This window comes from Caenorhabditis briggsae (assembly GCF_000004555.2).
Source record: "Caenorhabditis briggsae complete genome, chrX, whole genome shotgun sequence".
NCBI classification, from domain to species: Eukaryota; Metazoa; Nematoda; class Chromadorea; order Rhabditida; family Rhabditidae; genus Caenorhabditis; species Caenorhabditis briggsae.
The window spans coordinates 3,774,295-3,800,160 of record NC_013491.2 but is presented as its reverse complement, the minus strand read 5'-3'; the positions used below and the strand labels follow the sequence as shown (position 1 = coordinate 3,800,160).

The 25,866-nt window shown below is 39.8% G+C and overlaps 6 protein-coding genes across 6 annotated transcripts; 2 read left to right on the top strand and 4 right to left on the bottom strand.

The window, feature by feature from the left end:
• Positions 1-3,282: 3,282 nt before the first annotated feature.
• CBG02008 lies at positions 3,283-4,429 on the bottom strand (the record flags this gene model as incomplete). The annotated part of the gene is made up of 5 exons (XM_002643751.2): positions 3,283-3,341; positions 3,725-3,823; positions 3,874-3,981; positions 4,028-4,138; positions 4,195-4,429. 5 exons carry the CDS (start codon positions 4,427-4,429, stop codon positions 3,283-3,285), a joined length of 612 nt encoding a protein of 203 aa, XP_002643797.2.
• A 2,941-nt stretch (positions 4,430-7,370) lies between these two features.
• CBG02007 lies at positions 7,371-8,496 on the bottom strand (the record flags this gene model as incomplete). Its single annotated transcript, XM_002643750.1, has 5 exons — positions 7,371-7,565; positions 7,612-7,836; positions 7,887-8,071; positions 8,148-8,410; positions 8,453-8,496. 5 exons carry the CDS (start codon positions 8,494-8,496, stop codon positions 7,371-7,373), a joined length of 912 nt encoding a protein of 303 aa, XP_002643796.1.
• Positions 8,497-14,591: 6,095 nt separating this feature from the next.
• On the top strand, positions 14,592-15,888 carry CBG02006 (the record flags this gene model as incomplete). The annotated part of the gene is made up of 6 exons (XM_045239022.1): positions 14,592-14,817; positions 14,876-14,986; positions 15,032-15,139; positions 15,191-15,295; positions 15,716-15,769; positions 15,845-15,888. 6 exons carry the CDS (start codon positions 14,592-14,594, stop codon positions 15,886-15,888), a joined length of 648 nt encoding a protein of 215 aa, XP_045092002.1.
• Positions 15,889-17,264: 1,376 nt separating this feature from the next.
• On the bottom strand, positions 17,265-19,955 carry CBG02005 (the record flags this gene model as incomplete). Its single annotated transcript, XM_045239021.1, has 4 exons — positions 17,265-17,459; positions 17,505-17,732; positions 17,788-17,971; positions 19,786-19,955. The coding sequence occupies 4 exons, from the start codon at positions 19,953-19,955 to the stop codon at positions 17,265-17,267; spliced, it is 777 nt and encodes a 258-aa protein (XP_045092001.1).
• Positions 19,956-20,919: 964 nt separating this feature from the next.
• Positions 20,920-23,292, bottom strand: CBG02004 (the record flags this gene model as incomplete). Its single annotated transcript, XM_045239020.1, has 7 exons — positions 20,920-21,114; positions 21,166-21,393; positions 21,443-21,627; positions 21,691-21,956; positions 22,188-22,980; positions 23,026-23,104; positions 23,152-23,292. The coding sequence occupies 7 exons, from the start codon at positions 23,290-23,292 to the stop codon at positions 20,920-20,922; spliced, it is 1,887 nt and encodes a 628-aa protein (XP_045092000.1).
• Positions 23,293-24,315: 1,023 nt separating this feature from the next.
• On the top strand, positions 24,316-25,461 carry CBG02003 (the record flags this gene model as incomplete). Its single annotated transcript, XM_002643746.1, has 5 exons — positions 24,316-24,456; positions 24,502-24,580; positions 24,628-24,890; positions 24,991-25,149; positions 25,204-25,461. The coding sequence occupies 5 exons, from the start codon at positions 24,316-24,318 to the stop codon at positions 25,459-25,461; spliced, it is 900 nt and encodes a 299-aa protein (XP_002643792.1).
• Between the last annotated feature and the right edge of the window lie 405 nt (positions 25,462-25,866).

Below are 25,866 nucleotides of genomic sequence, written 5' to 3'. Positions count from 1 at the left end.
AAAACGTCAGGGTGGCTTCCTACGGATACAGGATGCTAAAAAGCCATGATTGAAAGTATTAAAAAAGCATTCTATGATCAAATAACACAAAAACAGAACGTTTACAAGAAGGCGGGTTCGAACCCGCAGAAGCAGATTCCTAGGCGAGCACACACACCACTCGGCCACCGAACAACATTTTGTAGTTGCCATTGGTGACGGATAAGAATAAGGTGTTTGAGGGAGGAAAATAGGGAAGGGAAGCAGAAAGTCAAAAAGTCAAAAGCGAGATTTACATGGTTTATCGCTTGATTTTTGAAAACAAATATCTCGGCTCAACGGGCCATTTAACAAAATTTGAAAACTGTTCTGGAATCAGGGAGCAACCTTCTTTTCAGTGGATTTGTTTTTATCTCCCGGTCGCGAGATAAATTCTGATTATTCCCTAGTGAGTACGCAAACACTCTCTGGCATGTGGATGTGCCGATCGATAGATCGGTTGGCGGTCGGCCAGATTTCAAAAGATGGATTCAATAGAAGCCTTATCGTGAAAATGCAGAAATCTGATAACACACTAGTTTGAATTGGGCCCTAACTGAATTCACTTTTGAGCAATGTACCGTATTCGGGTTACACTGTTTTGAATTTCAAACAGCATTTTTGTTTTAAAAGTAATACTTACCTTTTGGATCGACTAGAAGAATAAAGACTTTTCAGAAAAATCAATAAGGAACTTTCCGAAATCCATGCAGAAGGATTTATGGAAAGAACCGAATAATAGAGAATGAGAAGAATTTTTAGAAAAATAAGGGGAACTTTCCAAATCAATTCATTTGCAGAAATCAATAGAAAGTCCCCCGGAATATTCAGGCCATCATTCAGTCAGGCGGCCAAAACAAAACTGACATATATTCTCCCCAACGCACAGGAACGCCTGCTCTAACCGGCAGACAACCAGAGTATGAAGGAGGAAGAAGTGACGCAGAGAAGAATCGAGGTCGGAGGGGCGGGGAGGCCAGGTGGGGTGGGGAACAGAGAACGGGTGAGAAGGAGGGTCCTCCTCTCTCAGTGACCTCGACAAAAAGTTATTAAACGGTAATATATGATGTGAAGAGACACATAACTAGGGAAGGTTGTAACTGGGGTATGAGAATTCGTTAAGAGACCTATATCATTCGAAAGCTGAGAATGAGACATTTTCAAATCTATATTCAGATTTTGCTGCGGGCTCACCAGTTTCGAGAAATACAGGTTTGAAATTTGGCTCAAATTTGAGTCCGCCGAGCGCCTCATCTTCCCTCTTTCTTATACGCATTGGGAGAAGGGAGGAAACCAGCGAAATGTGGTGTAGTGGCGAGGAGGGAAGGGCAATATCTGACAAGCCATAGGTTCGACCCCTCCTCCCCCCAATAATTTTTTGTGTTTTTTTCTGATCCCTCTGGAAGTCTGAAAATGTTGTATAAGTTTTTTAAATTTTTTTGAAGATTTATTTTAATTCTGCAGCGCTAATTTCTGAATTTTTTTCCGGGAAAAATATCTCAAAATGTTTCCGGTTTCTCGTTTTCGGTGGGTTACGGATGCGAAGCATATGGAGAAATTGAGAGCATTTGAAAAAGAAATTTGAGCCAAATTTCAAACTTGTTTTTCTCGAAACTGGTGAGCCCGCAGCAAAATCTGAATATAGATTTGAAAATTTCTCATTCTCAGCTTTCGAATGATATAGGTCTCTTATCGAATTCCCATACCCCAGTTACAACCTTCCCTAGTAAGTAGGGTAATTTATGTAAAGAGAGTAGCTGGGATTGGAGGTACAGATGGGATGATTGACCTTCCGAGGAGCAAATTTGGAGATATCGAAAGGTGATGTCTCTCTTGGACCTTGACAACAAATTATGAGAATGTATTGGAGAGTGCTTGTAGAGACTAGAAGTGTCTAAAGGGAAAGATTGACTGTATTCCGAAGTTAATCTTCAAAGAACCACCGGCTACTCACACACTGATATTTTCGATATTTTCTACAAATTCAACCCTGGATTCGACCCAACTAGTCCGATCAGTTACCGTGTTGAGAATGATGCGCTGATTATTGACTAGAATGTTCCAATGACCTATTCATAATTGCTTTAATTTCTACATGATCCTTCTGAGCTTTTTCCTGTTCTTCGATAAGTTTTTGCCCTTAGCCAAATGCTCAATGTGCTATTTTTTTTTCCACCCACACGCTTCTTTCTCTTTATATGTTCTTGGTCTGTAGAGTTTCCTCCCGTGTCAACCACTGTATATCCAAATGTTAAATTACCCTTACTGATCATTACATCCAGGTACATTCATAAATGCGTTAAATTTTACATGACCCTTTTGCGATTCTCTGCCCGCTCATTCTTTTTTTTCCTTGCTTCAAAACAAACGCCTCGTCTGATATTTTCCTTCCCTTCGCTTTATATGCTCTTGGTCTGTAAAGTTTCCTCCCGTGTCACCCACTGTGTATCCAAATTTCAAGATTCCCTCCCAGCTCATATTAGATCCTGTTATGTTTTTGCGCCTAGCGCCTTGCCCTCATAATCCGGTCGTTGTGTTGAGAACTAGGCTTTAAGCCTTGAACGTGTCACTTATCCCCGGAATCATCTCACTCTCATCTTGCCCTCCGAGTTCCAGTTTTTTGTTTTGTCAACCAAAATCCTCGTCCGAGTGACTTTGAATTTAAGTGTATTTTGAAAATTTCCCCTACCCAACCATGCAAGTTTTCTTTTTTTTTTTCAAAAAGTCTTCTTATATACATGAATTTTTATGGGGATATTGAATGTTTTGTTGGAACGATCAAAGACTAGAATTGAGTTCAAACTTTAGAATCTGACTCTGTCTTGATTCAGGATGTCGACGAATAAATCGTGACCTTACGACCAGGCATCACGGAATGAAAGATGAAAAATTGCACTACTTAGGTGCGATAAAAAATAGGAAAATGTGGGCGTAGCTTGTTTTTCTGGAATTTTCCAAGACGCGGTTTTTATTGAATTAGAAGAAATTAAAATTTTCGATGGACGGGTTGAGGTTACAGGAATAAGAAAGATATTGTACTCCGTTCTGAGTGGATCAAAACATTGACAGAATTTTGAATTTGAAAAAATCGGTTTTTCGAGTTTCATATTTATTAGACACATAGAACCAAAATCGGAGAGCAAATTTGCTCATCATTGCCAGCGTCGACGATTTCCGTTGCGATCTTGTCACTGATCTGAAAAATGTTAGAGAAAAATTAGTTTAATGAGAAAAATTACAGTTGTTATTCAAAAAAGTGAAAAACTAAACTTGCTGCATATTGCGCATTGGGCGGCCAACTCTTCGTGGACGTAGGACCATGTCTGAAAACTTGAGGTATGAAATAAATTATGGAGATTCATGATTTTCTTGAAAATGATGGGACTTTCAAATTGAACTAGCCGTCAGCCGGTTGAGCTACACGGTCACGAACTATGCAGCCAATGGCCTACATTGCATAACTATTCTTTCAAATTTCAGCCAACTTATCTCGGTGTCTAGGAAAGATATCAAAAATTAGTAAACTGACAAAACATTTATCATACGTCAAGGGTATTTTACCAGTTGACCACTCTTAGATATTTCTTATCTCAACTGAGATAAATTGGCTCAAAGGTTACAGAGTGTGTACGGTAAGTGTGACGCGATATTTATCTAAACTTTTTTCTGTCCCACTTCTTCGCACATAAAACTTCAAACTACTTACTCATGGCCACTCCGTTTTCCGGATCCATTTGATTTGGACCATTGAATGGAAGTGGGGGCTGGAATACTTCCGCGAATCCCGGCTGGAACATAGGCGCCTCTGATATTTGTATTTTCTAATTTTTTAAAACACTGTTTTGTTTTTCTTACGCCCTTGAAACCCTTGATGTGATCCAGGATGGTGATGACGGAAGAGCGGACCTTGAAACTGTCCCAGCTGAGGAGCCTGGTGCATCGGATGCGGGATGTTCAGATGCGCTGAAAGTGACAAAAACGTTATGTATAAGGGTTCGAAATCTCTCACGAGCAGGGAAAGCCGGCGGTGCCGGTCCGAACTGGATGACAATGGCTGGTGGTGGGATTATCATTAGACCTTGGATTATCGGAGGTTGTGGCTCAACCATCGGCGGAGCCACTGCAATGTTTTAATTTGTAGTGATTTTCAAAAATTTATAGTTTATTGTTTCTTACTTTGAACTTCCGGTTCCGGGAACATTGGAGGACCAATCGGCTCGAACCTACCACCCGCTCTCATAATTTCCTCCCTCTCTCCCAACTGTGGCCTCATGTCCTGAACAACAAAAAAGTTTGGTTGGAGCGGTGGTGGAATCATCGGATGCGGTGGCTCAACTTGGCGTGGAGTGCCAATAACCACCGCCACTGGGCGAATCCTTTTTGGAGGCTGTGTGCTTGTAGAAGCCATCATGTGAGAAGTTGCAATCTTAGCTGAATCATTTGACTTGTTTTGGCAATAAAAAAACTTGATGATAAAATAACGGAGAATTCAAAACTTATCGATGTGATAAAAATAAAAAACATGTAAAAAGATGCTAGGATTGTGAAATATACATGTAACACAAGTTGTTAACTAAGCAAATTTCTTCGTCGGGGTTGTACTTGTACCTATGGATAGGACGAGAGTGCCGAAACAGTGTGGTCACGGGTTTTAAACAGAAGAAGAAAAGAAGGTGGAAAAGGCGCAAGAAAGGCGACAGTCAACGCGTTGGGGTCCTTCGTGTAAGCGGTGTACAGAGATTTTTGAAAGCGCAGTGCAAATGAGAAACATGACGGCAAAGACGAACGATTGGCGGTTCGAAAAAAATGTGGTAGTAAAGGGAAGTGGGACTGGTTGGTCTCTAACATCAAAAATGAACAAATCGAAAGAGTTCAGGTCAATAGAGGAACAAACTTCTGCTGGCCTGAACGCTAGTCTGTTTTTCAAACTAGCTACACATACACACACGCATATTATGGTTCTCATTACATGAAGCTAGTAACTTTGATTCGAAGAATGTAGAAGGCGGTATATAAGAAACAGAAAAAGAGGATAGTAAAAAATGGGCAAGTCGAAAATTATTGAGGGTGGGATGAAATACATTGATACAGGATAACTCCTATAACCAATGGGTGAGACAGTAACAGAGCAATAACGACTCAAAAAAACGCGAGCCCAAAGATGAGGATAAATGATGGAGGTGAGGGTGATTCAACTTTTTTCCAATATGAAACCTCTCTCTTTCTAGAAAGAATAATGTACATTATTCTTAATGGGAGAAGAGGGGAGAGGTGGGCATAGTATGAAAAAATAATGTATTTTGGAGAATAAAATTCTGGTGATGTTGAGAGAAAAAGAAGAAGTTAACTCGACTAATTAGTCACAGAATGTGCGAAAGAGTATATGGTGACTAATCAAAATAAATTTATCAAAAAGGATAAAGTGAAATGAGAGTAATAGGTGAGCAAGACGGTGGGGGTAGGCACATCGGTTTGGAAGAAGAGAGACTTCGGATGATGACAAGAAATTACGAGTATTTACCTCATTCTTCAGGTTTCACGCGTTTCTCGGAAAATTGACGAAACTTGGGGAACTAATCTAAAAATGAGCTTGAGTGGAGCTGTTCAGCTGTTTTGGGTTTTTTTTGGTTGGTGGCGTGGGTGCCTCTTGGATGACGGACCACGAATTGTGTGGGGCGTTTGATTATATTAAATTTGTGCAAAAAAATTCAAATCGATAATTAGAAACAAGAAAAAGTAACATTTGATTTCGGCGAAAAAACTAACTATTCAGCAATTTAAGAAAACGGTTGTAAATGGGAATATAAGATTGTTACTGATAATATTTCCTAAAATTGGCTCTGTTTTGAAATTTAGATTAGGGTTGAAAATGCTGGGATTAAATACATTGACGCGTGATAACACCTATGACAAATGGGCGAGTCAGTAACAGGGCAATGACGATTTCGAAAAAGAGAGTACAAACTAAAAAGGATAAATTATGAAGGTGAGGGTGATACAACTTTGTCAATATAGCCTTCCTCTCCTAAAAAAAAAGGGCACATTATACTTAATGGGAGAAGAGAGAAAAGGTGCGCATAAAATGAAACAATAGTGTATCATGAAAAATAAAATGTTGCTGATTTCGGGAAAAAAAGGAAAAATAAAGTTAACTCGACCAATTAGTCAAAGGGTGTGAGGTAATGTATAAGTTCTCCCTGACTCATCATAACAACTTCATCAAGAAGTGAGAAAAAAGATAAAGTGGAATGTTAGCAGTGGATGAGCAAGAGGAGGTGTTTTTCTTAGTTTGAGATTGGAAGATAAGGGAATTGTGATAGTGACAATTTATAAGTATAGATCTTTTTCAGCAAAGCGACAAAACGTGAGTAACTAATCTAAGAATGGACTCGAGTGATGGAGCTATGCGGTCGTTGTGGGTTTTTATTTTGGGTTGGTGGCGTAAATGCCTCTTAGATGACGGAGCACGAGTTGTGTGGGGCGTTTGATTATATTACATCTCTACAAAGAAGTCAAATCACTTATTAGAAACAATTAAAAAATAGGGAAAGAGTGACGACGACCAAATAACAAATTCTGTCGTTCCTCAACAGGCCGTCACTGTCTGCGCGTCGCTGAGTGGAGGGAAAAGAGTGGGCAGGCGTTTGAACCAACAGACTTTTCGACAGAGAAGTAGGAAATGGTAGACAACAACGGCGGTTGTTACATCGAATACTGAAAGGCCAACTAAAAAAAAAAAAGAAAAGTGTGGATAGGGAGCTTGATATGTGTGGTTGGTATGAGTGGCTATCCTGGGTTGACCACTTTGTTGGTCGCGATTAACGTGCCCTTCGGCAAATTTTCCTAAAATTGAAGCATGATAGAACAGAGAGCGAGTCATCACTGGTAGATCGGAATACTAAACTTTAGTGATGGAGCTATATACAGTAGTCAGTCCTTGTAGGTGAGGTTGGTAGATAATGCGGATAAGTATTAGAAGACGAAGAATACGCTGTGTAAGGTAACCAGTAACAAATACCACGGAATAATTAATATTTTTCATTTTAAAAGAATAAAAACTAGGAGAGAGTCATCAACAAACTGTATCGAAAGAATACGTATGCAACCGTTCACACCAAGAAACATTCTAGAATAGAACAGAAAGACAATGGGCGGTACAAAAATAAATGACGAAAAATGAAGAAATAAAGAGGAGGTCAATTTGGGTGGTTGTTGGAAAAAGGTGAATATTAGTAAAAAGGAAATGGGAGCACATGGAGTTTAAATAAACAAGAAGAAACGGAAAATTTGTACCGGTAAGAAGCAGAATCGAATTGAGGAATCAAGGTGGATATAAACTGCCAGAAACACGATTACAAGATTGAAATTTGATTTCCAGTCATTTCATATTCCATTGGCGAAAGTGGGGGGATTCCCGGAACAGAAATTCCAAGCATTCTGAACAGACCCGAGTAGTCGACTCCATGGCTCCTTTGCTTTTGAATTTCGCCATAAATCTCGGCGATCCACATAGTGTCTTCTTCGAACCAGGAAAGTGGATTCTGGTCCTGAATACGTAATTTTAGCTGGATAAAAAATGTATTTTTAACTCACGAATAATTCCTTATTCTCCTTCCAGTGTCTTCTGGCTCCGAATGGATCTATGTTGATAACCTTGAACAGTATGAAAACTGCGGAGGTTAAATCGTCGAAGCAGGTGTATGGCATTCCCTGGCAAATTTGTAAACTAGCCTGCCACGAAGACCAATCATAAGCCGGATGGGGCGGTGGATAGAGGTTTTCTGCTACTCCGAAATCAATAAGTTTGACTGTGAGAAGCTGAAAATTGGTCTTAATGAAAATCTGGTCAGAGATAGAGAACAACTCACTCCACCAGATTCCCGCTTGAGCAAAACATTTCCGGGATGAATGTCTCGATGACAATAGCCCACGTTGTGGAGTGCCTCGACAGCTTTCACAAGTTGATGCATCAGTCGGACACAGTTCCCATTCGACCAACGGGTGGCTGTTCCGCGTGTGAGGTTGTGAATTGATACGCCTTCATTGGTCATAGCTGAAAAAAACACACATTTATTTTCAATCACAAAAATTACTGGCTCAAAATTAAATCCTAACCGTGACCAACTCACCAAGACAGTAAAGCATGCCATGTGTAGGGTCCACTTTGCCATAATACTCAATCAAATTAGGAAAATGAAGATCTCCTCTCATTCTTCGGAAAACTTCAAATTCCCGTTTGAACGCGAACAAACTTTTCTGATACTTGATAACGACTCCGGATTTGGTATGGGAGTCGTGTGCAGAAACAGTGAGACCAAATGCTCCGGCTTCTCTGAAACCCGCTGTCTCTACAAAACGACCTGGCTCATATCGAGTGAGCAGTCGGTTTTGTCTGAAATAATAATTTTCAAAATTAATGACCGGATCAACTTACTCTTCTTGGGCGTTAATGGTTTCTTGGTCGTTAATGTGGGCCATTATTGGATATCTGAAAAAATTCATTTTAAACAGAAATTGAGAAAAGGAGAACATTTGCCGCATCTCTAAATAAAATTGCAAGCTAGATGACTTGTAAAAAATTGTCACAAAACAAAGCGCCTTCTCTATATTCATACACAAAAAACAGGGGCGACTGAGAACACATTGTGTCTGGTAAGAGTGCATAAGCACAGAAAGCGACAGATAGTCAAATCATAAGAAAAAAAGAGGAAAGGAAACGGAAAAAAAGCTTTGACCGTTCTTCAACAGGCCAACACTGTCTGGCGTCGCTGAGTGGAGGGAAAAGAAGGGGCGGGCGTTTGAACCAACATAATTTTCGACAGGGAACAAGAAAAAAAAATGTGGACAGCAAAAGCAAGACTACGGTTGGTACAGAAGTGCAACGAGTTGAAACAGAAAGAATGCAGCGAGTTGAAACAGAAAGAATGAGAAGAGTTGAAACAGAAAGAATGCTGTAGGTGGTCGGTATGGGTGTTCGTCCGGGTCGGCACCTTTATTGATCACATTCAACATTCTTTTTCGCCAAAAATGACTGAAGCAGGATCGCAGTCAGTGCCGAACAGCAATGGAATAGGGTGTGGTCGTCAAGTTTAACGAAAAACTGAGATTGTATTGTGAACCTAAATGCTCAGTGGTTGTGAGCAGTGGACTTGATTAACTCTTGATATCTAATGTTTCAGGCTACCAAAAAAACGAAACAAAATTATTGATTTTCTAGAAATCGGGGCTTAAATGCTATCAGTCGATTGTAAACCGCTAAATTGTAAAACGTTCATGTCGATGCCGAAAATTCAACTAACACTTTTCTGCTCGTCTATGAAGACAATATTTGAATCGTTGGTTTCGAGAATGTTCGTATGGTTGAAAAAGATATCGGAAATGAAAAGGAACCAGATAGAAAGGTAGGCTAAAGGATTCAAATGAGAAAAAGAGACAGACATGTGTTAGGAGGGAAGCAGAGGCGAAAGGACAGTCGAGTTTGGCCCGACAGTCTAATTTCGAGAGACGTCGTGGAGAAGATTAAAAATTTCGTTTGGATGGTTTGGTCGACAGCTGAATCAAAATATAGCTGGACAATGGAGAATGTTATCACTTTTGAGAAGAATGGTGGTTTTTGAAAATGGAGAAGTGAGATAAAATTAGGGAAGGAAGGACAGGAAAGTTTTATATTTTTAGAGACGACATGTCACACTATACTTGAACTTCAAGCTCAATTATTAGGCCGATGCAAGAGCTCAAGACCAGCGTTATTAAGAAAATTATCTTATAGATCTCAAAAGTCGATTTTGGAGATAATGGAGACCGAAGTGTACATTCAGAAAATAGCACAATCGAAGAAGGTCTGAAAAATGAAACAATTTGAGATTGGTGTCTTCAATATTTGTCAGATCACAACATTATCAATTCAGGATTGCACAATTTCAAAAAATCCTGATAATTGAGCTCGAAGTGCAAGTATAGCGTGACATATCGCGTGTAAAAAAGAGAAAACTTTCCTGTCCCCCTTCCTAATTTTATATCCCTTCTCCATTTTCAAACACCACCAGTCTTTTTTTTAAATTCTTTTTTTTTCAATTGACTCCATATGTTTTGATTCAGTCGTTTCCCAAGCGTCCCACAGTATCTCTACCCATTTTCACCGGCTAAAGTGTTACGAATTTATCCTTCTAGACATTAGACTGTGTGGACCAACTTCAACTGTCCTTTTTCTTTCTTTCCCTTGACACATGTCTATCCTTTTTTTGTTTGAAGCCTTTAGCCTATTTTTTTCTGGTCCTTTTTTAACACTCATCTCTTTTCTTATATCACGGACATTCTCCAATTTTGCTTACATAGAGGATCAGAAAAGTGTTATTTAAATTTACAACCGTGACAGGAATGTCTGGCGATATATGATCGACTGATATCATCTAACATAAGCTCCGGATACTAGAAGACCAGATAATTTGTTCGCTTCTTCTTATAGCACGAAACAATAGATTTGATAGACTTACTCAAGTCAACTGACTATGTAGTTTCACTGCACCATTTTATTTTTTTGATAAACTCGGCCACCACCTCACTCCCTTGCTGACCTGCACTGACTTTGATCTCGCTTCAGTCATTTTTGTCTTAAAAATAATGTTAAATGTAAGCAATGAAATCGCCGATCCGGATGACCACCAGTACCAACCACATATCGACCTCCCTGTTTACTTTTTTCCATTTCTTTCTCTTATCTTATTGAGTAGCCTATTAGTTGACCATCAATGTGCTTATATACCCCCCGTTAACTTGATCGAACTGTCTACCATTTCTCGAGTTCTCTGTCGAAAAATATGTTGCTTCACACGCTTGTCTAGTTCCTTTTCCTCCCATCAGCTATGCCAGACAGGGACGGCCTGTTGGGGAATGGACAATAAGTCATGGCGTTGTCGTCCCTCTCGTTCTTCCTTCTTTTTTTTCACATGATTTGACTATGTATGTGTGCATATGCACTATTACCAGAAACAATGTGTTCTCCGTTTATTAGCGTTCCCGCCTTTTTTTGAGTTCTCACGTTCATCTGCATTGAAGAACATAGTGAGAAATCCAGAAAAAACTCTTATTTTTTGGTCCAAATTTTTTCCAAAAATTCTTTATTTTTCAGAAATCTAAATCATGTCCCAACAAACTACAACCTCAAAATAAAATTTTTTTTTGAAAAATGTGTTCAGAACATTTTGAAGATTTCCACAAAGACCGAAAACAAAAACAAAAACAAACAAAGGAGAGAGAAATCGAACCCAACCCTAGTCAGTTACCGTCCTCCCTCTTCACCGCTACACCACCAGTCGCTGCTTTCGACTAGTTCCACAATGCATATAAGAAAGGGGGGAGATCTGGCCCTCAAAATATTCGAATTTCAGCCAAATTTCAAATTCGATTTTCTCGGAGCTGGAATGTCCGCAGCAAAATCTGAATATATATTTGAAAATGTCTTATTCTCAGCTTTCGAATGATATAGGCCTCATATAAAATCCCATACCCCAGTTACAACCTTCCCTAGTAAGAGATCTTTTTAAGGATGAGAATCCAAATGTCTGGTTCGAAGACGACATTATATGGATTGCCGAGCTATACGCCCAAATCCAAAAGCAAAGGAGCTGTAGAGTCAACTACATTGCCTTATTCCAAATGCCTGAAACTGCTGTCCCGGGAATCGACCCGCTATCGTCAATGAACTATCGACTGACCGAAAACTACTAAATTATCTTGCTATGAATTGTTCTTATCTAACATTCTACACCTACCTTGACTCCCCAATTGATTCTGTACCTCTAATGGTTGACCGCAAAATCTCCTTTTTTCTATTAATTCGAGCCCCTGTGTTCTCATTTACTTTTTACTGTTGTCCACTTCTTCCATCGAATCCCCTCTATCGACCCTCTCCGTCTATCTTTTTTCGGTCATATGCAATTTCATACCGCCCACCGTCTCCACTATTTTCTGACTGAGTTCTATGGCAAAATGTTTTTGGTGACAACGGTTGCATATGTTTTTTTTCTTTACAATTTGCTGATGACTCTCTTCTGTTTTTTAATCGTTCAAAATAAAAAATATTCGTTTTTTTCTGTGATATTTATTACTGAGAACCTTGCACGGCGCATTTTTCGTCTTCTAATACTTATCGGCATTATCTACCAACCTCACCTACAAGGACTGACTACTGTATCTAGCTCCATCACTCAAGTTTAGTATTTCGATCTACCAGTGATGGCCCGCTCTCTGTTCTATCATGAAATTCCAGTAAAGTTGCCAAAAATAATCATAAACGATAGAAATGGGGTGCCCGGCTTGAAGCATCCGGTCCACAGTATTCTTATTTTTTTAGTTGCCCACCAGTACTCGATGTATCAACCGTCGTTGTTGTCTACCATTTTCTAGTTCTCTATTGAAAAGTCTGTTGGTTCAAACGCCTGCCCCCTTTTTTCCCTCCACTCAGCGCCGCCAGACAGTGACGGCCTTTTGGAGAACGGCAGAATTTGTCATCACGTTGTTGTCGCCTTTTTTTTCGCATGATTTGAGTATCTGTCTTCTTCTGTGCTTATGTACTATTACCAGCAATGAAGGTGCTGACTCAGATGACCACCCATACCGATTCCCAATATCGATCTTTTCGTTTAGCTTTTTCCTCAGTGCCCTGACAATATATTTCTTAAGTTCCATGTCAAACAAAAACGCTCATTTAGTTGATCTTTTTGCAATTGTCGTCACTCCTTCCCTAGTTTTTTATCATGTTTATAATAAGTGATTTGACTTTTTTTGTAAAAATTTGAGATAATCAAACGCCCCACACAACTCGTGCTCCGTCTTCTAAGAGGCATTTACGCCACCAACCCAAAATAAAAACCCACAACGACCGCATAGCTCCATCACTCAAGCCCATACCGTAACCGATAAGTTATTCTAACATTGTGCGGAAGGGTCAGTCGAGTGACAAAGAAGAGACGTTTCTGGACGTCTCGAAACCTAAATTTCGCTTGAAAAGGGGGTTGTTGTGTATTTGGTGATCTTTCAAAGGAATGGAGACTGGCAACTTCTTGATGAAGATAGCACTAGAATTGCCGCTTTGTATAGTTCCTAATCAGAGAAATTGAATCTGGCAGTCGAAACCGAACAAGGAGAATAGACCAAGGTTTACTTCCAGCACGACAGTGCGAGATCGCCCGTGACTAGATGCATTATCCAAAAATTCATGTCGTTTGGCTGGATTACCGGAGCGTTTGCAGACAATTATCAATGCTTCAGAGAAAAAAATGATGAAATATTTTACCAAAATCGAAAGAAACTTATTAGCCAACCTAATACATTCTCGTAAAGTATCATCATACATTTCTCTTTTCTCTCTTGCTCAGGTGAGCCCACAGCTCTCATTTCACTTTATCCTTTTTCACTTTTTGATAAAATTGTTGTTATTAGTCACGATGTCCTTTTTCTCACACCCTGTGACCAATTAGTCGAGCTAACGTTTTTTTTTCATCTTCCTCTCTTTTTTCTCAAAATCACCGACATTTCATTTTTCAACATACATTACTGTTACCTCCTATTTTCACCTTTTCTCTCTTCTCCCATTAAGTATAATGTGCCCTTTTTTTAGGAGAGAAAGGTTCTCAATTTCTATAGTGAAAAAACGTTGCATTACATTCATCTTCATAATTCATCCCTTTTAATTTGTACTCTCTTTTTCGAAATCGGCATTGCTCTGTTACTGACTCACCCATTTGTCATAGGAGTTATCCCGTGTCAATGTATTTCATCCCAGAAATTTCAACCCTAATCAATTTTTTCTTTTTTATCTATCACCCTCCTTTTCGGTTTTGTCCTCTTTCCCACATTCGCCTCCCCTCATTAGATAAATAGGAGGACACTGTTGAAATATTATTTTTTTCACTTCTTCTCTGCGTTCTCAACATCGCCTGTGCTTGTCATTTTCTTCATGTGCACTGCGCTTTCAAGAATCTCTGTACATTGCTTACGCAGAGGACCTCGACGCGCCGCCTGTCGCCTTTCTTGCGCACTTTTTAATTTCGTTTCCTCTTTAGTTTAGAACCCATGATCACACTGTTTTGGACCTTTCGCCCACAGTTTTCTTCGGAGAACAGAGACAAATTGACTTGTTCTAGACTATCAGTAAAAAAACATATATACTTTGACTCATCAATTTTGATATAGTTCATCTCGATTTCGTCGAAGATGTTAAAAAGGGAGTCGAAGGTATTTTTTCTAGCTTATTTTTGTTTTTTGTCGGATTTTAAGCTTTATGGGCTTGTATTTTTTTCAAATCCACATTTTTCATTTATCGAAGATTCCTGAATGCAACACTATTTTTTCACGATACTTGCAAAATCTCGGGGCGACCGGTGGTTCAGCCTGGCCCGGCCTGTTGCATATTAGTTTTTCAACATCTCGCTATGTTAAACATAAACAATTTTATGAAGTACTACCAGTGACAATCTTTTTTCCAACCTTATTTCCAATTTTTATTTCCAACCGTGTTTGTTTATTGTTGAACAGTTAGTTTTTTTCTGCCAAAATCAAATGTTTCAGCTAACATGGCTTCTTCAAGCAATCAGACTTCAAAGAGGATCCGCCCGGTGGCGGTGGTGGTTGGCACTCCACGCCAAGTTCAGCCACCACGCCCAATGACTCCACCGCCGGTCCAACAAAATGTTTTCGTGGTGCAGGAGCCACAGTTTGGAGAAAGGGAGGAAATGATGGGAGCAGGAGGGTGGTTTGAGCCGATTGGACCTCAGATGATCCCGGAACCAAACAATCCAGGTAAGGAACAATCACCTATAGTGTTGGAACTCACTCATTACAATTGAAAAAATTGCAGTTGCTCCGCCGATGATTGGGCCACAACATCCGATAATTCAAGGGATGATGATAATCCCTCCACCAGCCATTATGATTCAGTTTGGAAAACCACAATCGGCAATTCCTGCACGTAAGAGCTATCAAACCTGCAAACATAAAATTTTGTCATTTTCAGCGCATCGGATGCATCAAGCGTTTCCAGGAAACAATCTTGTCCCGCCTCCAATGGGACAGTTCCATGGTCCGGCTCACCATCTTGGACCACACCAGTTCTTTCAAGGACGTAAGAAAAACAATATAATACTTCAAAAAATTAAAACTTGGAAAATTTCAGAGGCGCAAATGTTCCAACCACAGCTGCAGTTTCAGCTAGTCTTCCAGCCTCCGCCCCCAGTTCATGGTCCAAATCAGATGGTTCCGGGAAATGGAATGGCCATGAGTAAGTAATATATAATTTTCAAGAGGTGGGACAGCAAAAAGTTCAGAGTTAATAATCGCGTCTCACTTACTATGCACACTCAAACAGGATGTTGCCGAACTGTTGACTTTCAGCCAACTTATCTCGGTTTGCGTAAAAGATATCTAAAAGTGACCAACCGAAAAAATACTGATGACATTATGATAAATATCTTGTCAGTTGACCATTTTTTGAAATCTTGCAATTAAACCGTGATAAATCGGCTTGAAGTCTATTCGCTGTTTGTTCCCGTGTGGTTATGCGCAATGTTTGTGCCCGTGTAGTTCAGTTGGTTGACGCGTGACCCCCATTATGTTTTTGCAGCAAGTTCAAATTGAACGTCTCGCCGTTTTTAATGAAATTACCGATCTCAATACTTTGTTTCATAATTTCGTTTTTTAGACATGGTCCCACGCCCACGCAGAGTTGGCCGCCCAGCGCGTAATATGCAACACGGTTAGTTTTTTACTTTTCTGAATAAAACCTGTCAATTTTCTCATTTTAATATGTTTTCTTGAACTTATTTTTCAGATCAACAACAGGGCCGCTTGGAAAATCGTGGAAACTCGCATTGATGATCAAATTTGCTCTCTGAAGTCTCGGCGTTTTTTGTATCCTCCATCCCATTCTGGAATGCCATAACAATGTACCCCAATTCCTTACCCTGTCCCAATTTGAACATCTCCTTGACTCATCTATTTCTCGCTGCTAGGTACACTTTTTACGTTTTAACACATGTCATTCTACTGTATATTATCTCATTTTCCATTATTTTTTTACCTGGTAGGCGCTACTCGTGAGGGAATCTGCGTTTCTCTTATGTACCGTATGACACCGTTTGAAAATAAATAATTCTAAATTCTAAAGAAATCATTCAATTTCTTATTAATGCAAAATTCTGTCAAAGCTTTTCCATTCTTAATTAAGTATCTCAATTACCCTTGTAACCTTAGTAATCAGACAGATGCGAATGTTGAACTTTTCTCATAAAAAAAGCGTTTTCAGGAGTCAGAAAATTGTAGAACGACCAGCTCCGCCCACATATTGATGTTTTCGCTATCGAGTCAGAATATGGTGTAGCCAATATCGATCCATTTCCCAGTGCTATGTAGCATAGTTTCAAAAGGCCGGGCCTGACCGGGCCGGTTGACGATTTTTCTCGGCCCGCCTAACACAGAAAAATAGGTATTTTTTCTCAAAATTTTCGAAAAAATTTCAAAATTTTCGAAAAAAATCAAAAAAAAAATCAGCGTCTGTACGTACCCCGGGCCGGCCCGGCCCGCCGATATTCTCGACGGGCTGGCCCGAAATTTTGCAACTATGCTTTGTAGTGACATTAGCCATTTTTTGATTGAGATGCCTGGTCGGGAGGTCAATGACTTATTTGTCGACAGTCTTAATCAGGTTCGAGTCGAATTCTAGCTTTTAATTGTTCCAAAAAATAAATCCCCGTAAACATTTATTTGACAGAAAAGTTTTTTTAAAACTATGAAGATTGATATTTGGGGATGGGGAAATGTTCAAAGTTCTTGTGGTTTGAGTTCACTGGGACGTGGTTTTTGATTCTAAGGCATTCTAAGGCAACTGGAATTCAGAGGGCGAGATGATTTTGGGGATGAGTGATTCCGGGGGTGAGACGCGTTCAGGGCTTGAAGCCTAATTATCCGAAGAAAATGCTGGGATTCACGGGAAAAGGACGCTAGACATAAAAACTATATCGGGAGGAAATTTTAGTAAAAAAGCTATTTTGGAAAGTTTTGAAACACAGGATGGGCTACACCAAGAGAACTTCTAAAAAGAATAAAAAAATGCTCGAGTTTTGTGGGTGAAAGGAAAAGAGGAGTAGGCATGTGTTGTGGGGAATGAGAAAAAAATTGAAAAGGTGAACATTTTTAAAAATGGCCATAAGAATTCGAAGATATTATGAATAGGAGATAAAGTCTCTTTGTTGCTATTCGATAGTGAGCTGATTGTCCACAACACGATAAGCGATCGGGCTAGTTGGGTCGAAGTTTGGATCAAATTTGTACATAACGTTGAAAAGATCCGTGTGAGAGTAGCCAGACGTTCTTTGCAGTTGGATCGAAGTGTACAGATTGGGGATCCATTCAACTTCGTCGTTGAACCAGACGTGTGGATTCTCATCCTAGATAACAGCAATTATTAAGTGAATACATAGCATTTCACTCACAAATTTTTCTTTTTTCACAAGATACTCAGTACGTACATCGCCGAACGGGTTGACAGGAACGAACCACAACAAAAGGAAAATGGCCGAAGTGAAGTCGTCGAATCTGGTGTAGGCTTCGCCCCACCACACTGGAAGGCTTGCATGCCACGAGGTCAGGTTAAGTTCCGGCATGGGTGGTGGGTTCAGAGGAAGAGACAGTGCGAAATCGATAATCTTGAGACGCACGATCTGGAAAAAAAACACCATGTTCATAAAACGACCGAAACTACAAACGATAACTCACTCCATCGAACTCTCTCCGGAGAAGGACATTTCCACAATGAACATCGCGGTGGCAGAAACCTTGCTGGTGAAGCGTTTCTAACGCCCATAACAGTTTGAAGGCAATTCGCATGAGGTTGGTGTGGGAGAACCGTTCTCCTGAGCGCTGAGCAATATCATCGATGCACTCTCCTTCGTAGGGGTGACTGAAAAAAAAAACATAGAAATGTGTGTTGCGTTTGGAAAGAAGTCTGCAACCGGGATTCCTCCAATCACTCACCGAAACAGTATTGCACTTCACCGTGTTCAGGAGGAGTTGTGAAATGATCATAGAGCATTGGAAATCCTTGGTAGCCTCGCATGGCATATAAAACCGGCAATTCTCTGCGGTAGACTTCTGGATCTGTCGTTGACTTCATGATTAGATCATTCCTATCAAATATTGTGTCTAGAACAGAGAAAGCTCTTCCATGCACGCCGGCTGCGCTAAAGTGTCCTGTCTCAATGTATCGATCTAGCAGGAATCGACCAAATAGTTGGTTTGCTCTGCAAAATTTTATTTGAAAACAACATCATTTTTATTCGAAATATTATTCAGACACACATTACTAATCTCACAATTGTCAGAGAAATAAAGTGATTAGCCTCACAAAAATGTCTATAATGTTTCACATTATAATACGCCATCCCTCATAGTTTTGGAATACTTGACCTACAGTATCATTCGGTGGATTTTTCTTAATTTTTCAAAAAATCGATAGTTTTTGCTCATGCTGTTTATCCAAAGCTATTCACGGAGTTATTCACAATTATTTCAAAACAATGAGAAGTGGCACATCGTTCTGTGGATAATAGTTTAAAAAAAATTTATGATAACTTACGCATTCATTGTTATTCGTACAGTAATGCTTCAGAATCTGGAAGCGCCTCAGAGTATTTGGAGATGTTGAAGGAGCGTGTGGTGATCAGAAGAATAATTTGGTGAGATCAGAAAATGTCGATTGTGTCTAATGAAGTCTGGTGATCAGAAAACGGACCGGATGGGAGTACAGGAGCCTGAGGCTGAAATAAGAAATCAGTTTAGAACTAGAGACCAAAAAGGAATGGGTTGAGCGAAAAACGGAAAAGAATGAGATTAACAAAAATCAATAACACGCTAATTGTGTGGTACGAGAAGAGAGGAATGATAAAGAAGAGCGGACCCTCTAAACGACTAATAAAGACACACAACACAGACGATTAGCGAGCGAGCGAACTTGCAACCGACACGTGTCGTTTCCGCCTCTTCTTGCGCGCGAAAGCACATCACATGTATTAGAAGGGCCGGTTCTTCTATAGCTACAATGTACCTCCAGAGGGTCCTTCTATTATAGCGGCCTTTCTATGAGAGTGGCAGTTCTTATGCACGTACCATTTTATGCAAGTTTGAAGATGTTAGATTTGAAATCTCTCAGTTGAGCTTCACGAATGGAAACTCAAATGAACACGGATATGTAAGAAGTACAATATTTAAACTTCGCGGAACTCTAAATAGCTTTAATGTTGCCTGCTCTTTTTCGGCCAAAAAAGTAGGAAATAAAAGGTATCAAGTTGATAGCATCAATTAGACAACAAGTTGATAGCATCAATTAGACAACAGACAACACGAGTTAGAGTGCCTAATTCTTGTGGTTTGAATGCTGTTGATTTTCGCTGCTCCCGAAACCATGGATGTTGATTCTGCTAGATCCAGGAGAACCTTTGGAAAATTATTGCTTCCCGACAAATAATCCTGCCAGCTGTCCTCCGAAAACGAATTGTGGACGAGATTTTACTTCAACTGAAAAATCATATACAAATGACTTGAAATATTTTGACCATAAACATACTCCATCACGTGTTCCACTTGACCCATTGCCTGCATTGATGGACCAGAGTTTTGCGATTTGACTACGGAAAATTTTGAATCAGAGAAAAAGCTTTGAGCGAATCTAAACGAGGAAAAGCGATAAAATTTATCTGAGCAATGGGAAAAAATTACTCACGTCCTTGTTGTTGACCAATTGACAGCTCTTGATTCTGTTGCATTCCTTTTTCAAAAGAATTCAGAGAATAGTGAGAGACATAGTTCTTGGGTGGCTCCACTTGGCCATCCGTTTCAGTTGCTTCATTTTGACATTTTTTGATCGAAAGTTGATTTCGGTCACACATAGCTGTAAGTTTGACTACTTTTGATGCATATCAAAAAAAGACGATATGAGAAAAACTACCGAATACAGAGAGAAAATCCCATGCTCAAGAAACAAATGTTTGTCTTTGAATTTTCAAAAACGATTTTTGATAAGTGATGACTTCTTAAACATGAATAGGACCGAAAATGTGAAAACTATGAATGAAAGCACCCTGGACTGGAGCAGTAGCAGGAGGTTTCGACTAAAAAAAATGAAGAGACCGATTGCCTGAAGAAAGAAACAGTAATACATAAAAAAGAGAAAACCAGAGAAAGAGGGGTTTCAAATATTGAATGTTCTTCTTTCTTATCGTGCTACCGGATTAGAAATAGAATCAGATGGTGCCATGTCATTCTTCATTTTTCATTTCAAGATTCTTGGTTGTGACATCACGAATTTTATTTGTTGGCAGCCTGAATGAAGATTGATTCGAATTCTGAAGTTTCAGATCAATACTATTCCTTGATTGTTCTAATAAAATTAATCCGCGTAACAATTCATGGTATGAAATGCATTTACAAAATGTATACAACTTGAGATCGGTGTGGATGGGGAAAATATATGAAATACACAAGTATTCGGGTTAATTGGGACAAAGTGGCAAATTCTGAGTGGGAGAAATGTTACAGAGACATGTCACTGGGAGACGGGGCGTTTAAAATCACTGGGACAGAACCAACTTCCGTTAAAAAAAGTATTGGGACTGTCAGAGAAAGGCGCTGGGCGGGAAAATTTAAAACACAGATTGGGAAACACTGGAAGATACGGTAAATTGCTAAAACGAAACATTTGAGTGTGGTGGTGGTATGTGGGTGGAAGGAAAACAACAAACTAGTCATTTGCTGTTGGGAGAGAGGAACAATTGAACAGGGTGAACTGGAAAGAAATTTGAAAAAGGCTGTGGATAATTTCAAGTAATAATGGGATCAGGTCTGTAAAATGTTCTATTCGATAATGAGCTGATTGTCAGTAACGGTGTGAGTGATTGGGCTTGTTGGCTCGAAATCTGGGTTGAACCTGTAGAAGATCTCAAACAGATCATGGTGCGAGTAGCCTGCGGTTCTTTGATAATCAACTTCAGAATACAATTGAGCCAACCATTTCAGATTACTGTTTAAATGGAAGAATGGATCTTGATCCTGAGAAAAAAAAACAGTAATTATTGAAAGAATACATTCAATTTCACTCACAAAGGTAGCTTTTTTCGCGAGATACTGATCCTTTTCATCGCCGAACGGGTTGAGACCAATGGACCACATCGCAACAAAAATACCAGAAGTTAAATCATCGAATCTGGTGTAAGCTTCGTGCCGACACACTTGTAAGCTAGCGTGCCACGACGTCAGATTAGTTTCTGGGATTGGTGGTGGGTTCAGCGGGAGAGACATGCCGAAGTCGATTAGTTTGATGCGAACAATCTGAAAAAATATATTCATAAAACAATTGAAAGCGTAATCGATAACTCACCCCATCATACTCGCGTCGGATAAGTACATTGCCAGCGTGCATGTCTCGGTGGCAAAAACCGTGCATGTGAAGGGATTCCAATGTCCAAAGCAGTTTGAAGGCGATTCTCATCAGGTTGAAGTTGGAGATCCCTCCTTCTGTGCGCTTAGAAACGGTATGGAGACAATCTCCTTCGTAGTCCATGACTGAAAAAAATAGAAATTGATTTTTTGTTTAGGATAGAAAACTGGTTATTTCCAATCACTCACTCAAGCAATATTGTACAGCGTCATGTTGTGCAGGAGCGGTGAAAAAGTCGTAGAGATTTGGGAAGCCTGGTCGCTGTCTCATGGCTTGCAACACTGTCAATTCTCGACGGTAGTCTTCGGGACGCGAAGTACTCTTCATGATGAGACCCTCTCTGTTGTGAAATGTGTCGACGACCGAAACGGCTTTTCCGTGAACGCCAGCCGCTTTAAATTCTCCCGTTTCATTGTACCTATTTGGATGGAAGTGGCCCGATTGTTGGACTGGTCTGCAAAAATTCACTTTGAAAAAAAAAACATTTTAACCAAAATATTAATAAGATATGAATTTCTAGTCTCAGAATTCAGAAAAATAAAGTAATCGATTCGACAAAAAGTCGATAGTGTTCCAAATAATTTTAAGCCACTCCTCAAACTTTGAAAAACTTGAGAATCTGTAATGATTTAGTATCTGAAGGACATAAAACTGTTGGAAAGAGTGAAGTGAATAAGTTGCTTACTCTTTCACGAGTCCTGCCGTGACGGCGAACACACTCGGCTCCCTGAGCTGCTCGTACACATTTGTTGGATACTGCTTGTGCTCCATTCCGGTGCACACATCGGCTGGCTGTTTGCAATAGGGACACACGCCATAATCATCTTCGGGTAAAAACCACCGGATATGCAAAGCAGCTAATGGCAGAATTCGTTGCAACACTTCCATCGCCGAACGGTAAATGGTTTTCCACTGTGGATCAACAGTTAATGGCATTACACGATACTGAAAGAAGTCGATTGTCATGACTGCGAACATCACGCCAGAAATACTTACGCCGAATGTGCATTGAAGCCTTTCGTTGACAACCACCAAATTTCCATCGTCGAGAACCCTTTTTGTAATTTTTGCGAGAAAATGACAATTGTCCATAGCGTTGTGAGCGGTTCCCTCGTACGGTATGTTGTAAATGTTGGACATGTCCTGGATGATGTTCTGAAAATATTGATTTTTTCCTAATTTTTTAAATCTCATTTGAAGATTTGGAACTTGACTAACCTCTTCTGGTCTATGGTAATCTTGCCCCTGCTGCGCCTTCTTCATAGTTGCGTTCATGTCTACCCACTGTTTGAACATCGCAGGAAGTGGCTGCTTGACAAGCAGGAATTGATACTGCGCGATGAACCACAAGTCTCGACGACTGAACACGACGAATGCGTAGCGAGTCTCTTGGAAATCATTCTCTTGGAGCCATGCGCTGAATTCTTCAAAGACCACTGGGAAGGGCTCCGCGGAATCAACCGTGTTCTGAGAAATACCTGAAAAGTTTTATGTTCCCAAATTAAAAGTTGAACAAAACGTACCTGTGTGATTTGTACAGTAATCACTGAGCGTGGGATTGATGATCGGTCGCACAAACTTATCAAACTTCACATCCTCTCTCTGAAATCCAACTTTTGATTTTGATTAATATTGAAGCGTAAACTCACGATCTTTTTCTCTTTTGTATTGAGAACAATAACGCTGAACTGAATAATCTCTGAAGCGTAGTCGTAATTGTTCTCATCGCGAGTCGTGGCAAAATTCAAAATTAGCAAGTTGTCGTAGGGACATTTGTAACCTGCAGACATGGTGCTAACCTGAAAAAAACTAGAATTTTCTACGTAAGAAAAACACAGACAATATTGAATAGTAAAAAAACGACACGAAGAGATTTGGATATGGAGACATAGTATGTAAAAAAACAAGAAAGCACGCATTTCGGTTGGAGGGAAGTCTTCACTGGAGACACAACTCGAAAAATCAGAAATAGGCCTTGTAATGATAGTGATTGCGAAATCTCCTCGAAGAAGGTAAGAAAAAAGACAAACACAAACAACACAAAAAAGCACGCATTCAAAATGATGGAGACCGATTATCAAAAAAATCGACCAGAAATTGAATAAATAACAAGTGGAAGAAGTCGAGTGTCGACGACTGCTGCAGAGGAGGTCGCATAATCAATAGTCCGCAATGTGTCGTCGGTGTGTATGCGCCGTAATTGCCGGCGCGAACATAACGCGCTCTCCATGGCCGAAGTTCCCGCATTTTGTCTTCCATCTTTTGGTGTTCTCAGCTCCGGTGTCTTCTCTTCACCTTCTCAAAGGAGTTAGCTGACCACCGATCGATAATTTTTTCCTTTTTCGCCTTTTCGCGTTCCTTCCTTGAATTTTTTTTTGGTAATGTTTTAGATTTTGTTTTTTGCCAGAAAGCGTTTGAGCGTAGAGTATTTATCCGCATTTTTAATTAAAAAAAACCAATGTTATGTCTCTTTTCTAATATTCATCGACATATCTTCTATTTCGAAAAATCGATTTTTTTAGGAAAATAATGTCAGCCAACTACCGCTGCCCCTTCGAGAACCTATTGATCTTAAGATTTGAAAGAACTTGCAAGAAGGACTTGTTATTTAGTCAATTTCTGGTCGATTTTTTTGATAATCGGTCTCCATCATTTTGAATGCGTGCTTTTTTGTGTTGTTTGTGTTTGTCTTTTTTCTTACCTTCTTCGAGAAGATTTCACAATCACTAGCATTACAAGGCGTTTTATGCCACTTTTCTAATCTTTATCGAAATCTTTTCTATTTTGAAAAATCGATTTTTTTCAGAAGAAGCATGTCATCTGATTACCGCTGTCCCTTCGACAACTTGTTGATTTTGGATTTCGAAGCGACGTGTGAGAAGGATAACCATGACTACCCTTCGGAAATCATTCAATTCAGCGTCGCTGTGCTGAATACAAGAGAAAAAATTATCGTGAGTTAATATTCAGATAGAATTTTGTGAATCAATAAATTTTAGAGAGAGGATGTGTCATTCAACAAGTACGTAAAACCAATTATCAATCCAAAGCTGACTGACTTTTGCGCCGAGTTGACAGGTACATAATTTTGCTTTTCGAAGTTTCACAAAGTACAACTTTTACAGGTATCGATCAGGATACCATCGACAAGGCCGATACATTCCCAGAGGTCTACGACCAGTTCACTGCATGGCTCGAAGAGCACAACTTCCAAGAGAAACGCTACGCTTTTGTTTGTGAGAGTCGTCAGGACGTGTGGCGACGCGCCCATTATCAATTCCTCCTAAACAAGCAGCCACTTCCCGCCATTTTTCGCCAATGGGTGAATCTTAGTTTTCACTATAGAGAAGATATGCGTTTAGCACAAAGACAGGACACTGTTCATCAGGTTAGTTGGCCTTATTTTACAGCTTGATAATCGTTATTCGCTTGTGTTCACCGCTTGATCTTAGAAAAGGAGGAAAACTTAAGAATGCCATAATTTTCAGAGTTTCATCGAGAAGATGTCTGCTTTCTACGACATTCCATTTGTTGGACAAGCTCACAACGCCATGAGCGAGTGTTCCTTCCTTGCAAAAGTCACCAAGCATATTCTTGATAATGGGAAGTTGGTTACTATCAATGAGTCATTGAAGTGCATCGCTGGCGTAAGTTCTAAAATTGATTTTCTCCTCTATTAAACGTTATTGATTTCATTTCAGTTTCGCCGTGTGCCATTCAATGTCGATCCACAATGGAAGACCAGTTTTGATTCGTCGTGTAAGGTGTTTGAGGCTATTTTTCCACTTGTTTCAACCCCCACTAAAAGATACTATATCGTGGATAACTACGGAAAGTGCCTCTACTGCTTCAACGCCGATTGCACCGGATTAGAGCACAAACAGTATCCAGACTACGTGTATGAGCAGCTCAAGGAGCCGAGTGTTGTCGCCATCACCGCAGGACTCATGAAAGAGTAACCGGAACTTGCCCTCGCGTTACTTTCAAATGTTTTCCCGAAGCCTACCATTTTCTTACAATGTTAATTCCCAGAGATCACTTTTTTTGTTTCCCCCACTTCCTTGTTATACTCACAGATGAGTTACTTTTTTTTCTCCCAAAGAGTATAATAATCTTCAGTTTTCATAACGAGTTAAACTCTCAGAGATCAGATCTCATTCTAATCCAAATCGTATTATTTCTTACCGTGTTTATTCTCAGGGATCAAATTTATTTTGTTCCGGTATAATGATTTTTAATTCTTATACCAAGTTAAACCGTCAGAGATCAGATCTCATTTGTTTCCCCCCGCCTCCCTGTCCATTCAAAAGAGTAGAATACCCAACTTTCACATTTACCTTGTTCCTAATATACCGCATTTGATG